General features: G+C 49.7%; 1 protein-coding gene across 3 annotated transcripts in view; it reads right to left on the bottom strand.

Annotated features, from left to right (window-relative positions):
• Positions 1-628: 628 nt before the first annotated feature.
• The window catches only part of Klhl29 (kelch like family member 29), a 294,522-nt gene continuing 280,099 nt past the window's right edge, over positions 629-15,051 (bottom strand). For all 3 annotated transcript variants that reach the window (XM_034514405.2, XM_076942138.1, XM_076942137.1), the window contains exons 8-14: positions 13,894-14,153; positions 11,647-11,845; positions 11,321-11,503; positions 10,938-11,118; positions 4,771-4,964; positions 4,356-4,500; positions 629-2,803 (exon numbers count right to left, since the gene is read on the bottom strand). In XM_034514405.2, coding sequence (XP_034370296.1) covers positions 2,620-2,803; positions 4,356-4,500; positions 4,771-4,964; positions 10,938-11,118; positions 11,321-11,503; positions 11,647-11,845; positions 13,894-14,153 — 1,346 coding nt within the window. In that variant the 3' untranslated portion in view covers positions 629-2,619. The remainder of the gene's footprint in view (positions 2,804-4,355; positions 4,501-4,770; positions 4,965-10,937; positions 11,119-11,320; positions 11,504-11,646; positions 11,846-13,893; positions 14,154-15,051) is intronic.

The following is a 15,051-nucleotide window of genomic DNA, read 5'->3' as shown; positions in this document are numbered from 1 at the left end:
CTTGGTAAGATTTAGGGATTAAGGACATGGAGGCGTCATGTGGATAACTATGTTGGAAAAATCCCCCCTCTTTTCCTAAATTTCCTTCCTGACAGAGGCATTTCCATATTTCATGCTAAGTAGCCTTGCCTAGGTGTCCTGGTGTGTGTGATAGACCTGAGATCCCTTCAGGCACAGCTGAGGAAGCAGAGAGGCCACCCTGCCTGGGTCTTAGTATGAAAGTCACACTTGATTTTCTTCCTGGAGGAAGTGTCTTGTATCTCCTGCTAAGCTGATGAATTGAGAAAATAAAAAATGTGGCCCCTGGGCAGAAGTGAAGGGGGCCAAGGTGAGCTATGGAGCTTTTAGATGCTGTGATAAGAAGAGCATAGGAGCTAAAGGAACAGGCTGGGTCAATTCCGTGGTATCGCTAAGTCTCTAAGTCAGCTTTTGATTTTCAGCTGTTCCTTATTAGAGGTTACTGTTTATCTGTCTCTGTCTCCTTGCAAAAGGGTCCTCTCTAATCATCAAAACCTACACGGACATCTGTAAGAGGACACACACTCTTGGTGACCAAGAGGAAGAACAGGAGTGTAGTGTCACTGAGGCAAAGACAATGGCACACAAAGACATTGCATTGGCTTCCAAGTCTAGATCTATAAATATATTTATTATAATATAACAACTTAACAATAAACATATACTATATACAATACCATTACAGAGAACCCTGTTTTATATCATTCACAGAAATAGCCAGTTTTGCTCCAGTGTGATAGATGAGGAGAGAAACGGAATTTCAGTGTCATCCACGGAGTCTTCACCGCTAACACCTCCCTTGGAGGCAGACGCACACCAATGCTCATATTCGCCCTGCCCCAGGCAGTTAGAAATTTGTGCTCCAGTCCTTGGGTTCACACTTGCACCCTGTTTGACATAAATACTTTAAATGACATACAATGTATGTAGTTTTGTGCTTATTACTTTTTAAAATAATAAATAATATTAAAAACTGCATAACGAAGCTCGGTATCTTGTCAAGTGGGAGCCACACTTGTAATGCTAGAAGTTGATGCCCGTCGTTAGGACTGGAATTTTGGGTCATCCAATACTGAATGATGAAAAGCATGTAGTGTCTCTTTCTCTCTGTCATGGTTCTTGTCATGAAGGATGGCAAGCTGACTTTCCAGGTAGAAAAATGGTGTGTATTTGGTACTAACTTCAACTAAACAGCACGGTGGCGGCGGCCTTCTTCCTGCCCTGGAATGGAAACTGATGACCGGGTGAGGTTTGAGGGTCTAAGGACTAATGGGAAGGCCTTTCTCTTTTGAGCCTCGCTGGGACCTCTCCTGGCTTCCCCTTTCTCAGGTTACTATGCAGCAAGGCAACAAGAAGAGTGTTTCTGCTTGTGCCCCCTCAGGCCGTGGCTGTCATGGCTCGTCTAAGAAGGCTGTCCCCATCCTGAGAGCTCTCGTGGCAGGTGCCTTGAATATATAGCTATAAATATCAAAAATAGTCTCCTGTGCTTTGTAGACATTTCTTCTCCCTCCCTCCCTCAGTCCCTTTCCCGGGGGTCCTCAGCTTTACCTCATGGAGGGAGCTGGACTGGTGTCAGAAGCCAGAACTATGTTCTTCTAGAATAGACCCTATCCCTCTGACAATGCCTCCGCAAGGCATGGTCTTCCAGGACTGTCTGGGAGTTAACTTTTTCCAAAAATAAAGTGGGGGGCATGGCCCACCTCAGGAGAGATCCTCTATTCTGCACATAGAAAAATGAGAGCAAGTGCCCTACCTCTGGCACTACCTACAAAGAGCTTTGCGAAGTCCCACAGCGTTGTCCCTCTTGTGGCCTTCTCTCGGTACTTAAAAATAGCCTTTTTGTGTATCAAGAAAATGCCTTGGAAATCTAAATAATTCATACTGGCTAAGAGAAAGCTAGCATGCCCACCATGTCCTTTTGCAGCAAAAACATGGTAGAAAAATCCATGAAGGATAGGCGGCTCTTCCCAGCGACCCCTGCGGCTGCCAGCCCAGGCTCTGCACATGCAGCTGGCCCTCTATCCTGTCTGGTGGCAACCAGCCCCTCTCCTAGGCCTTGGTGCTGTGCAGTCCCATCCCTCCTTTTTCTCTCGGCCACTTGAAAGTGTAGATAGGTTAAAAAAAAAAAGAAGAAACCCCAAAAAACAAAAGTAGGAATCAAAGTGATAAGGACACTTTGACCTTATTCCAAAAGAGCGTGATGCCCCAAATTGTCACAGGATAACTGATCTATGGTGGTTTAGGGATCAAGCTTGCTCTGCAAGAAGGAAAAAAACAGCTTCTCTCCCAGTTGAAAAATATGTGAAACTATTGCACCGGGCAGAGTGAGCGCCCTCTGTTCAGAGCAAGTGCCTCGGCTGGCCAGCGAGCCCGGCCTCCGTGCATTCCAGGTTCCTGCTGCCCGGAGCACTGTGCCCCACTTCACCCAAAAGGCGAGGATGATTTTCTACATTCAATGTAGAGAATATTCGAAATGTTAGCGCAGTGAGTTTCTTGATTGTGTTTTGTGGGCCTCTCGTTGGTGTTGAAAGATAACCATGGTGTGTGGCATACGCCTCACAGGACTTGTCCCATAGACTTGTCTTGGGCTTTCTGCTGATGTCAGCCGCTTTGAATATACTTCTTTATTACGACACAGCCGTGTCTGAAGACAGGACAGGGCATGTGGGGTAGGAGGGTCCATGTGTTGGTTGTGGGCTCGTAGGCTTCCATGTTGCCCAGGGCTGGTCCTTCACTGCTCACGATGCCTCCGGTTGCATAAATTTTACCATCGAGCACCACAGCACTATAAGAGAGAAAGTGGGGCAGAGAGTTAGGCCCCATATCAGGAGAGTGAATCTCCATATTGGTTCTGGAGACAAATCCCAACAAGGTGCTGGCTATGGGGCCCGTGGACCCTCTTGAACAGGTTGTGTGTGATCTTGTTCTTTTTAGCCCCCTAACCTGGACCAATAAACAACAACGTAAAGAAAACATTTAACTTCAAGTTATTCTCCCCCAGCCTTGGCTCCCGGAAGGATGACTCTGAGACTAATTATTTATTACTAAATGCATTCGTCATAAGCTTTGGCTCATTCCCTGACCGGCTTGTAACTTATTTAACCCATTTAAACTATTTTGTGTCTAGCACTTGGTTAGTAACCTCTCTTGAGGCCCAGACTGCAGCTTTCTTCTGCATCTCTCTCAGCTTCTCCCTGAGTTCATCTGTGTGCTGGTTTACATCTGTCTCCTCAGTCCATCTCCCCTGTATTTCTCTTGAATTTCTTTCTTTTCTTTTTTTTTTTTTTAATGCTCTCACTGTTTCCCAGAATTCTCTCTCTTCCTGTCAGTGTCCCACCTACTGTTTCTTGCCTCAGCTCATTGGCCACTGGCTTTTTTATTGGCAGGTGATGTTTATAAGAGATTCTCTCCACACAACAACTAGAACATTTTCCCTACAGGAACATTAAGGATACCACACAATGCTATTCTGTGGAGAGAGATGCTCCTTATTAGCTTTCCCTCCCGACGACGCTGAGAAACTGAGGGCAGCTATGAAGGGGTTGCCTCTGCCCATCTCTGGGCTTTTAGCGGGCCTCTTTTTCTACTGTGCATACAGAGTCTGCTGACTGTTGGGAACATAACTCAAAATGTCAAGAAACAGAACAGGAGTTAGATCTACCCAAGTAGCAGACCTCTGATGGGGAGCTTTGCTGCAGTCTGGGGATCTAAGAGTCCCATCTTCCTCCTGGGACCCTTCTTGTTCTTTTTTCTTCTTCGATCAGTAAAGGAGGAGGCCAGAAGAGCAAGGACCGGGCATCTCACTGACCTGGGGTCAGTGTCCTAGGAACCAATCTGTATTTCATCCCTTCCTCCTCCGTGTGCTTTTGTCCAGTCAGTACACCTATGAGACTCTAGAACACATGTGTCTTGTACTCTCACCTGGTCCATCATGGAGCTCACACATTACCAAAGCATTTCCCTCAGAGGCCAGTTGTCCTTACATGCCTCTGCAAGGCACCGTGAGAGAAAGCTGGCCTTGCTTCTCACGGAAAGGAGGATGGCTTTGATGTCTCTTCCGGTGTGAGATAAGGTCGTAAGGAGCCATAGTGTGAGGATCCTGGACCAGCTTCCATCACAGGATGCTCTCACGGGTGCTCTCAGGGCCCCATGATGTGCTCTAGCCCTGGCATCCATTTCTGTGGGTAGTTAGGAGGGAGGGCCATCTCTCCAGGTTTGCCATTGCTTTGGTTTGGGGAGGTAGTAGGTCCTGTGGTCATGTTTCTCCCGCTGTGGTTACCCACGCATCCCTCCCGTGCCTCACTCCTTCACAACCCCAGCTGAGGTACCCTCTTCACCTGCAGAACTGCCGAGAGTGGTTCATGTTCGGTCCCGCCTTGATGTTGCCTTTGTCTGGGTCGTAGATGGTGGTGGCTCTGGCATAAGCTCCTCCCAGAATGAACACAAAGCCATTAAGGGTGACAGCAGGTGCATACTTGTTGTCTGTGAGAATGGCAGAGCAGGTGGTCAAAGCCTATGGATGGATGGTCCCATCTCTTTCTTTCCCTCCAGTGTTTCCAATAGCAGCGTGTCACTGATTTCCGGGAGGACAGGATAGGGAACAGGAGCAGCCTAAGCCTTGACTGGCTTGTCCCTCTCTAGGTACTATGGTTCCCATCACACCTGGGCTTTTTTGGTGTTACCTACTGCCCACACCTAGATATGGGACTATGGGGCACCACTGGCCTGAACTGGGGGATACTAGATTCTTACCTATCATTGGGGACTCGATGAAGCTCCACGTGTTGGTCTGTGGCACGTAGGACTGAAGGACGCCAGCCGCTCTGCCTGCCTCATTCACTCCACCAAACACGTAGATTTTGCCGCCACATACAGTGGCTGCTGCCGAATGTACTGCCTTAGGCAGAGGGGCTACTGCCTCCCATTGGTTAGTGATAGTGTCGTACCTGTGAAGAGGACAGAGAGATAGGCCTTGTGTAAGGCAGGCCTCAGCCCAGGGCAGCAGCACATGGGGAATCCAGCACCCGCTTTCTGCCTTCTATGGCATAGCCTAAGCCCTCAGATCGGGACACAGGCTTGAGCCATTTCCGGTGGTTCTCCAAACCGGTGCTGTAGGCTTTCTCTAGAGCTGCACTGGGCCTTTTGCTGCCTGTCAACCTCTGTGTAGATCCTGCCCTTGCTTACATAGTAAGCATCTTCAGGGTGACGGTTCCTGCCAGCGTCCACTCGGGGAGACCAGGGTGAGCAAAGTGCCATTTTTGCCTTCAAGTTGTTCCTGGCCCAGTGGGAAAGATGTACAAAATCCAATAGTAGTGAAGGATGGTGGGTCATGATGATGAGGAAGAAGGGCCAATAAGCACACAGTACGACAGCCAGCTTTCTCTCAGAGGTGGGGCTAACCCTCTCTGGAGAGTGATTTGGGGCTGGGCCTGGAGGGGTGAATGAGCTATTAATGAACAAATGGGGTCAGGAAGCTCACTGAAGGTGAAGAGGCAAACGTGGGCCCACTGGTGTTTGAGGGGTACCAGGTGTAGTTCATAGAGGCTGGAGGTTTGGGTGGGTTAGAAAACCGTAAGTGTAAGTGCCAAGCTCAGGGGCTTGGGCTTTGTATCCTGAACAGTGGGCAAGCCCTGAAGGTTTAAGCAGGGAAATAATACCATCAGACTAGAGAGAGGTCACTGTGGCTGCAGGGCAGGGAGGCCAACTCAGGGAGACCAGTTAGACTAGTCACCCACAGGAAGCTTAGTGAGAGAAGTGTGAGGAACTGGGCCCTGGAGAGGTGAGGTACATCTGCTGCAGGGATGCTGTAGCTGAGAGGGACAGGGCTACATAGGGTACCTTGGGGTCATGGAAGGACTAGGGAGGAAGCCAGTGGATAAGGATGCATCCAGTTTTAATCGGTGTCTGTGGGCCCATGTCAGGGTTGTGCAGTGGGCAGTTGGGTACATAGCTCTGGGTTGAAGTTAGCTTTCGGGTGACCAACACAAAGATGGAAATGAGAGCTGGGGAGTACAGGTAGCCCTCAGGCTAAGGCGAGCTCTGGGGAGGGTGGGCTGTGAGAGGTGGAGAACCACATGGAGTCTTGGGCAGATCAAGGTGTTCTTGAGGGCGACATTGCTGTGGGTGAACTGAGAGGTACAGAAGGTATTGTGTGCATAGTGAAGACAGAGACAGCAGACACAGACTTCTCCTGAGGAAGCTGAGCCCTGAAGCAAGCAGAGACCAGAGTACGTAGACATGGGATCCTGAGGGGGCTTTTTAAGTAGAACCCCTCCTCGTCAGTGTTTACCACCTCTGTGAGAAAAACATCTTGGTAACATAGTATATCAGCAGGATCTAGGAGTCGGTCTGTACTGTGGTTACCTTTGTCTACTCTCTCTCCACAGGCAGCTCCAAGAGTCATGTAAGACCTCAGTTAGAGAGCAGAAAAATACGGTGGCTAGCCAAAAAGCTTGGGTTCTGAGGAATGGATTATCTGTGTTTTAATACAGAATTCTAATTTTTCATAATAACTGGGTCACACAGTTCTCCAAATGTTATCAGCGGCTTTTCCTGAGCCCACGGAAATAAACTCTGGTACAACGCTGGTTTTGTTTTAATGGTTGGGGGTGTTAAGTACATTTTTTTATAGATAGGAAAAAGTTCAAAGGCTTGAATGAAAGTTAACTAAACAGCCAGGATCCAAATCTGTGCATTCTGCAGCCATAGAAGCCATCAGTTGCAGATAGGAAAAAGCTGAAACATTGTATCTGTGTTGAACATGTCTAGATTTTCCGTTATTTCCAAAACAATACAGTATAACAGCTCTTACACAGCATCTGCATTGTATTAATGCACTGTAAAGGTATTGTAAGTGGTATGTGAAATGACTGGAAGCATCTAGACTCCATTGCAGGATGTGCACAGGTATGTGGATGTGGATACTGTGCCGTTTTATATGAGGACTTGAGAACTTGCAGGTGTGGGTCTCCAGGCATCCTGGAACTAGTCCCCTGTGGGTACCAAGGGGACTTTATGGTATAGGCAAGAAAGGATGGCATATGACTGAGCCCAGCACTCAGATGTTGACCCAGGAGCTCAAGGCCAGCCTGGGTAATCCTACTGAGAGATGGGAGGGAGTGAGAGGAGGGGGTGGGGTGGGATGGGGGAGAGCCAGAGAGAGTGACAGAGAGAGTAGTGAGAGAGGCTAGAAGGGAGAGAACACACAGTTGAGGACCACAGGGAACTCTGAAGAGCTCTGAACCCTCCCCAACCCACCACCCCCAGCCTATGGGAATCTGATGTTTGTCCTTGCAGGGCAAAGGCTCCTGGGTCCTGTATGGTTTCTGATAGATATTACAGATGCTAACTAAAGCAAAAGGAGTTGTGAGTAGAAGTCAAGAATGCCACAGCTGCAGGCACGTTGCTGGAGTTAGCAGAGAGAGGAGAAAGTTTGTTGTTTTTCTTGAGAGAGGGATTCATGTATCCCAGGTCCATCTGTAATTTCTAAATAGCCAAGGATGAATGTGACCTCTGAGATCTCTCAAGTGCTGAGCTTACAAGTGTGGACAACCACCCCTACTTTGTGTAGTGCTAGGGATGAAATGCTTGGCTACCTTCATTCTAAGTAAATACTGAACCCCTGGAGCAGTTGAGTTCTCAATCCATGGCCCCATTTACTATGGGGAGCAGGAGGTGCGGTGGACAGGAGAGCCTGTGTGTGGTTGAAGAGAGATGCTTGCTTTTGAGAAGCAATGACTGACAGGGCAGACCCAAGAGTGCCTTGCAGCATCCGGGGCTGGCTGGAGGCCTGACTCTCCAGTGCATAGTAGGACCAGTCTGAAGGATTTGAGGATTTCCCTTACCAGTCCCAGGGAGAGGGGAAGGCAGAGAGTAATGCTAAACAGATCTGCTTCACACACAGTTCAGACTGAAGGAACGATGTGAGAGAATGGAGAAGTCCAGACACGCTGAGGGAAAGGAGGCAGGGACGGCTGCTGGGACGAGCAGAAGTGGATCTGGCCAAGGAAGGACAGTGCCATCCTCCCACTCACTACTCACTAGCACTTCTGTTCAGTGTTCCCAGGAGCTAGCTGCCCCTCAACGCTCCTGCCTGACTGCAGCTGCCCTACACTTACTGTAGACTTACTAGCATGCTTATCTTGCTCCATGTGTGCCTGCACCCAAAGCAAGGGCCTGAGACTGCTCGCTGTGACACCAGGGAGATCGGTCAACACATAGTCATGAACAGCATACGGCTCCCATGTTCTCCCTGTGAGTCTCCTTTAGACAGCGCTAGGTACTCTGGGAAGAAACTCTTATATACACTGTGCTCTGGTTCTTGAGTGTATGGGGAGGGGATGCCATGTGACATCTGCTTCTGGTCTTGGGTATAAGAAGCCGAACCCTCTTACGGGGCAGCTATGACTGATGCCGTTCAGTTGTGGATGGATGATATACAGCTAACAGGCAATGGAGTAAGTGTCTTTTCAGGGCCGTGTCAGAAGTTCAGATATCTGTTTTTTAAGCCATTATGGCAGTGAGCCAAAGAGCTTCCACAGAAAGAGCTGGGAGATGAGAAAGATTATGTGGCTGTTAGTCCTCAGTCTTTCGGCATAATGACACATTCCACCAAACACAAATTTCCTGAGAGTTTGTTATTCCAGGTGGCTGATTGCCAAGCCATGAGCTCTCCCGTCAGCTCAATCTGTCAGCTTCCTGCTTGAGAAGGATATGCTAATGACATGCAAATGACCCAGCCGAGTGAGGCGTTCCGCTATCATTTATGCAGTAACCACAGCTCCTGCAATATATTGCTATAAAATATTAGACCCAGTTATTTATATAATGATATAATACAGGTTTGTCTATGGCGCTGTTGTTTTAATCTATAATTATGTAATCTTGCTCTATTCCTGTAACACAGTAATGTAATATAATTATAATACACCATATATCTCATTCATTATCAATATAATAGCAATTTCTGCCATTAGTGCTTCCTGGGGAACAAAGCGCCCTCATGTCTATCCCCATTAGACTGACCTTCCTGTCACCCTGAATTCTCATCACTGTGGCCATGTGGCAGAGACTGACTTACCCAAAGGGGACTGCTCCTTGGGTAGCAGTGGGTGCCTCTTCCCCCACACCCTCCACTCCCTCTCATGGGTATCACTTAGGGCTCTTCCAGTCTTTGTCCCATCCTACAGGGACAGATGACAGATCTTCATGGGCTAAGGGAGCACTCGGGGTCCCTCAGGTTTCTCTGGGATCCCCAGCTGCTCTTCCATTCACTGAGCCTCCTGGGGGTGGTCTTCCTCTCAGGTGCTTTGAGCTGACATTTATTTTCCAGCCAGCTGGAAGGCCGGGCTCCATGGGGAAGGCTAAGGCAGGGTACAGGCAGCCCCCTGGGGCCTTGGAGAACTGCTTCAGGGCCCAAGAGAATCAGGAAGGAGTAGAGATTGTCTCTACCTCTCCATCATGTACGTCTGATCCTTCAACAAATCCCTGTATCTATCAACAAGTAGAACTTTGCAAAATGAATAATCAGCATTTTAGGAGATTAAAAATAGCTGACAGAGGCAAAGCAAGATGACATCCAGCTCAGCAGACTCCTACATAGCAAGGTCTCCTTGCTTGTGTGTTTATTATTGGGTGACAAATGACTGGGAGCTAATGCTTCCAGGGGACCTTTGGGGTACACATGGACATGCAGCAGGTTATGCTGAAGAACCCCCCCCCCCAGTGTTAGGGCTGGTCTGAGTCCAAGCACGGAATTAATATGCTCATAATCACCCAGGGGTTTCTCAGTATCATCAAATCAATATGACAATTAAATGTTGTTACCAAGCCGTCTCTGGCTCCACTTGGGGGAGTTAAAAGCCCACAGTGAACATTCAGAACCTGTCTCACTCTAAAACCATCCTCGCTGGAACATTCATCAAGTGTCCAATTAGCTACCCGGGGGAAGAAAAAAATCAAATCGAGAGGTATGGGTGGCTTCACAGGCAGAAAGGATGTCACACTGCAAAGTGTGCTTTCTGGTGGCAGCTAATGGTGTGGGCCAGGGTAGGGAAAGAGTGAAGAGGAACTCGATTCATCGTAACTGGGGCTATACCCTGGGGACAGGCCAGCCTCATGTGCCACTCTCTGGGGCACTAGTTTCTCTTGAAGCAACAATGAAGTCTTTCTGCTCTGCTAACTGGTGGTCCCCTCCCAGAGATTCTGAGCATCTTCTTTGAGGTGACCCACCCATTCTCTTACAAGAGCAGTCTCACTGGCTCAGGAGGAAAGTATCTTGGCATTTTCCATCCCAGGGCAGTACCTGCTCTAGCCTCTGGCCCTCAGGCCTCTGCCTCACTTATACCTCATCCTCAACAGCCAGGGTGGGGTAGGGTAGAAGACAGTCTGGGACTTGTAACCAAGTGCAGGCTACCCTTTAATCCTGGGCTCATTGGCTTACAGTTTTCCTTTGGAGGGCTGGCCAGACTGTGCCCCTACATTGCTTAGTTAGTGGGTGGTTTCTCTTCCTGGCATCACTACCAATTACCTGGCATGTGTGGGATGCAGGAAGGATGTGGTTGGACAAAGTGGCATAACCACTGGCATGGTCCATATTTGGGGCATTGGTTTAAGCTCCTGAATTCTAATATGACTCTGGGCTGGTACTTGCAATCTACTGTGTAACCCTAGCCAAGCTCTCTCATGTCTTTCTGTGATTGGACCTTGGGCCACCATCTTATGTTAAAATGTCCTCAGTGACTCATGAGCTTGCATCTTATGTTCACTTCCTTTTGTTATGTATGATAAACCTGGAATGGGCCAGACTATAGGCCATGCATGGGTATCTGGTAGGTGTTGTTGTAGGGGCAGAGGGAGGAATGATGTGATGTTAGCGTACAGTGCTAGAGATGCCAGCTCAGGGATTGTGGCTGCCTTACCTCTCCACGTGATCCACGTTGCCTGCCACTCCAAGTCCCCCAAGAGTATAAATCTTCCCATCATAGACAAGACTATTGTGGCGACAGCGAGGGACAGTCATTCTGGAGACCAGGTTCCAGTTATCCAACAGGGACATGTAGCACCAGACATCAGCCAGCGTCACCCCTGATTCCATACCACCTGTGGACAGTATGGGGGTACATAGAGTAGAAGGGGTTGAGAAAGGGGCTGAGGACAGGATGCCCAGCTCCAAGGACAGAAGCAGGAGGCTTTATTTGTAAAGCAGATACTCTGGGGCCTTGACCTTCCTCAACCCAGTGTTTAAGCAGAGGGGCCTTTGGGAAGCCCATCCCAGTTCCCACCCAGCCCTCGGGAGCCTCACCTGAGAGGTAGATGTTGTCCCCAGCACTCACTACACTGAAGAACTCGCGGTCATAGAAAGGCAGCGAGGCCAAGGGGTACCACTTGTTGTTCTGTGGGTTCCAGCAGGTGACAGCCACCAGTGAGCGCTGGGTCATCCCAACCATCTGACGGCCCCCAACCAAAACGATGACCTCGGCCACACCTGTAGGGACATGGATGGGTACCCTTGGGACACACCCTGACACCGTCAGCATCTGTGTCTGGATCCTCGCTGGGTGGGACCCTCTGGAGCCAGCTGACTCCATCACAGTTGCAATTTGGGGATCTGGGCATGTCCCTTGATACCTGCAGAGAGGCGGGGCCGGGTTCGAGGTGTCTGCATCTCCTGCCGGGCATGGGGTAGCATGTGGTAGCGTTTAGCTTCATTGACCAGGTCCCGACATGCTTCTGATGACTTGATCAGCTCTTCGTTGTCCACCACATTGAGCAGATAACTGGGGTGGATGAATGGGAGGCGGACGGCAGCCAGCAGCTCTGCTGCATACTGTGGGATGAACAGAAGGAGTGGGATTCTGCTGAGAGGAAGCTACTTCTTATGAGTTGAATGGAGAAGGACTCCCCATCTGGGTGTGTCTTAGAAGTGCACAGTGCCCAGCCTGGCATACTAGACAATGGGAAGGCATGGAACACTAAGTGGAGACCTAGCAGCTGTAGCCGGCCCCAGAGTAACGTATCCCACTACCCCTCCAGCCTCTCGTCTCCACACGCCATCTGTGCCGCGGAGCCTGACTGCACATCAGACTGCCAGGTGGCTGGAACCGGGAGAGCCTTTTGTCTAGCAGAGGTGTGAGAGTGACGGGAACAGGTGGGAAGACCCAGAAGAGCTTAAATGAGATGATGACTGTCAGCTGTAAGGTAACTGTGACACCTGTGTGTCCCTAATACTACAGCTTCTGAGTAGTGTCACCTTGTCCCATCCCAGCTTCTGGATGCTCTCATCCTTCAGTCAAGGCTTTTCGCCGCTCCACCCACGTTTGTTTCGTCCAGAGGCTGAGTGGCAGGAGTAATTGGTAGCCACTCTATACCATATGTTAAGCTTGTTACCAGAGCTGCACAGGCTGATGAGATCCGGCCTCTGATCTAAAAAGTGTTCACAGTTTTCTGGGTGATAGCTAGGGCTGTGGAAGGTGCAGATGTGAGAAGTGTCACAGGGAAGATGATGTTCAAGGTGGAGGAGTTGGAGACTTCTCTAAGGTAGTGGGGACGGGTGCGGGTGGGGGGGCGTGGGGAAGACATACAGAGGCATGGTAGAGTGGAAAGGGACTTGACACTTGGGGAACTATATGGGGTTTATTCTTGGGCACAAAGGGCCATTTTGGAGGGGTGCAGCACTTAGCAGATGGGAAACAGGGAGACCAGGATCTCTGGGCAAGCCTGGCTGAACCAAGCTCATACCACATTCTGGGTTATGGATGTGGATGTGTTATAGAGAACTGTGGCAGTTACTGTGTCTGTCTACACAACCTCAACTCCTTTCTGTGAAAATAATACTTGCCTTCTGGAACAAGCTGGTCAGGGGAGGAACCCACTTCTCCTGGACTCTTAAGGACTCAGTGGTGGGGTTGAGGCGGGGCAGGGAGCTATCTCTGTATTCTGTATCTCTCATCTTTGTCTCCAAACTTCCCCTTCCTTCCTCTCCCCCTCTCTGCCTTCCTTTTCTTCCCCCCTCCCCATCCCTTCCCTTGAGTCAGGGTCTTGTAGCCCAGGCCGAAGCTCACTCTGTAGTCAACTCTGGCCTTGAACTCCTAGTCCTCCTAACTCTACCTCCCAAGTGCTGGGATTACAAGCATGTGTCACCTTTTTATGCCCAGTGAAATGTGATAGCACTTCTGACCCAGCACTTGCCTTCCTGGCTCTGTCTTATCTGCTTAGGCTCCTCCACCATTGCCCCCAGTTGTTGTTTTATATTCTGATTCTTCCAAGGGCTTCCTGCCGCTGCCCTAACCTTCAGGCTCCTTACCACAATAGCCAATGGCAGTCCCTTTCTGGACAAGGGCTCCCTTTGGAGCTTTCTGGGTACGAATGGGCTGATGAGGTCCCAGAGACTGGGGTGACTATCTGGGGATAGTGAGTTTCCTTTCCTCATGGGGGTGCTTACTCTGGCTTTCCTGCCTCCTTTGGTATTCATTTTCTCTCTTGTCACACATGTTGTGGTTTCCCATATCCAGAATGGCTTCGGTTTGCTCTCTACACATTTAATAGCCAGAGTATATACTCTGACCTCCTGGGCCCCCATATGCCTTAGGTACCCACTTTTCTGTGAAGGGCTCAGACCCTATGTCCCTTTGGCAAACTTGGACACTTAGTTTAGGTGGAGTGGAAGTCCTTAAGAGCCCTCTGGAGACTGAGTCTCATCTTTACTCCTTCTCTCTCTCTCTCTCTCTCTCTCTCTCTCTCTCTCTCTCTCTCTCTCTCTCTCTCTCTCTGTGTGTGTGTGTGTGTACTCTGCTACAATCCTTGCAGCCCTGCCCACTTCACCTTCAGCCTTGTAGCAGATCCCACCCCTGCAGGGACCAAGTGGAGCAGGCATACCTGTGCACGTGTGGCTGGGTCCTTCTTGATCCACTTGATAACAGTTTCGTAGACCAGCTCCTCGGCCTTGGTGTTGAGGCTGTCATTGGAGACGTAGGCGATAAAGTCGTCCTTAGAGATGCTGAGAATCTCCTCCTGGGCGGCCACCTCGGGGAAGATCTGCAGTGCGAAGGCCTTGGCCATGTGGTAGAGCTCACTGCACTGCATGGCCTCAGCCATGGCCAGCACTCCCAGACAGTTGCTGGCGGTCAGCTGCTTCTCTGAAGGTAAGAGTGAATGGTCACTGACCCAGGAGTCCTGAACGGCTCACCTCTTGTTCCCATTACCATCCCTGCATCTTCCTCTGAACACCACCCATTTCCTTGAGACCCTGTATCCAGCATCCATGGTTGTCATTGGTCTACCTCCTGTGACCCTGAGCCTCAGATTCATTTCCTAGTTTTTTCTCTGCCCTGATTCATGTGGACCTCCCAGGGCCTGTTCTGGTTCTGTCCCTGCAAACCACAGCAGAAACACCAAAGCTCTAATGGATGGAGTGAGCTTCCCCCCTTACCCGTGGAGGGAGGGCTGGGGCTTCGGGGTTTGATCCTGGTCTGCGGGTAGTGGACACACTGAGACTTATGGTATCTTCCATCATGGCAAAGATGCCCGATATCACAGACACCTTCTTTAAGTCTTGTAAACAACAGCCCTCATGTATCAATCCATTGTTTCCCATGACCCCCAGAATCCCCTAGTCTACCATCTAGAACCTGGGGTCTGACTAACTGGCTCTTTTGAAATCTGGCTAATAGCTCTTTCAGGCTGGAACTGCGTATGTGCCACCTTCTGCCGCTATGGCTCCTGACTCGTTTGGATAGATTAACTCCTCTAGCAGTTCTCATCTGATATCTTCCCAGTGTCTGGCTTTTCTTTCTGCATACCACACCCCAGGCTGTGTTGTTTTTTGTGATGCTCTCCTTGTTCCCCTGCTCCACAACTCCCAGCCCAGCTGAGCAGTACTAAGTTGTATAAAGTGAGCCTGCTCTGAGCAGGGAGTCTGGTGTGTATGTGTGTGTGTGGGTGTGTGTGTGTGTGAACCCCACACCAAGATCCATCTCTTATAAAACAGCTCTGGGCTTCCAAGGGTTAGATCAGATGCTCTGGTCTGTGCATGCA

Source organism: Arvicanthis niloticus, chromosome 11 (genome assembly GCF_011762505.2).
Source record: "Arvicanthis niloticus isolate mArvNil1 chromosome 11, mArvNil1.pat.X, whole genome shotgun sequence".
Lineage (NCBI taxonomy): Eukaryota > Metazoa > Chordata > Mammalia > Rodentia > Muridae > Arvicanthis > Arvicanthis niloticus.
The sequence above is the reverse complement of the archived record's forward strand: the minus strand, read 5'-3'. Positions and strand labels throughout refer to the sequence as shown.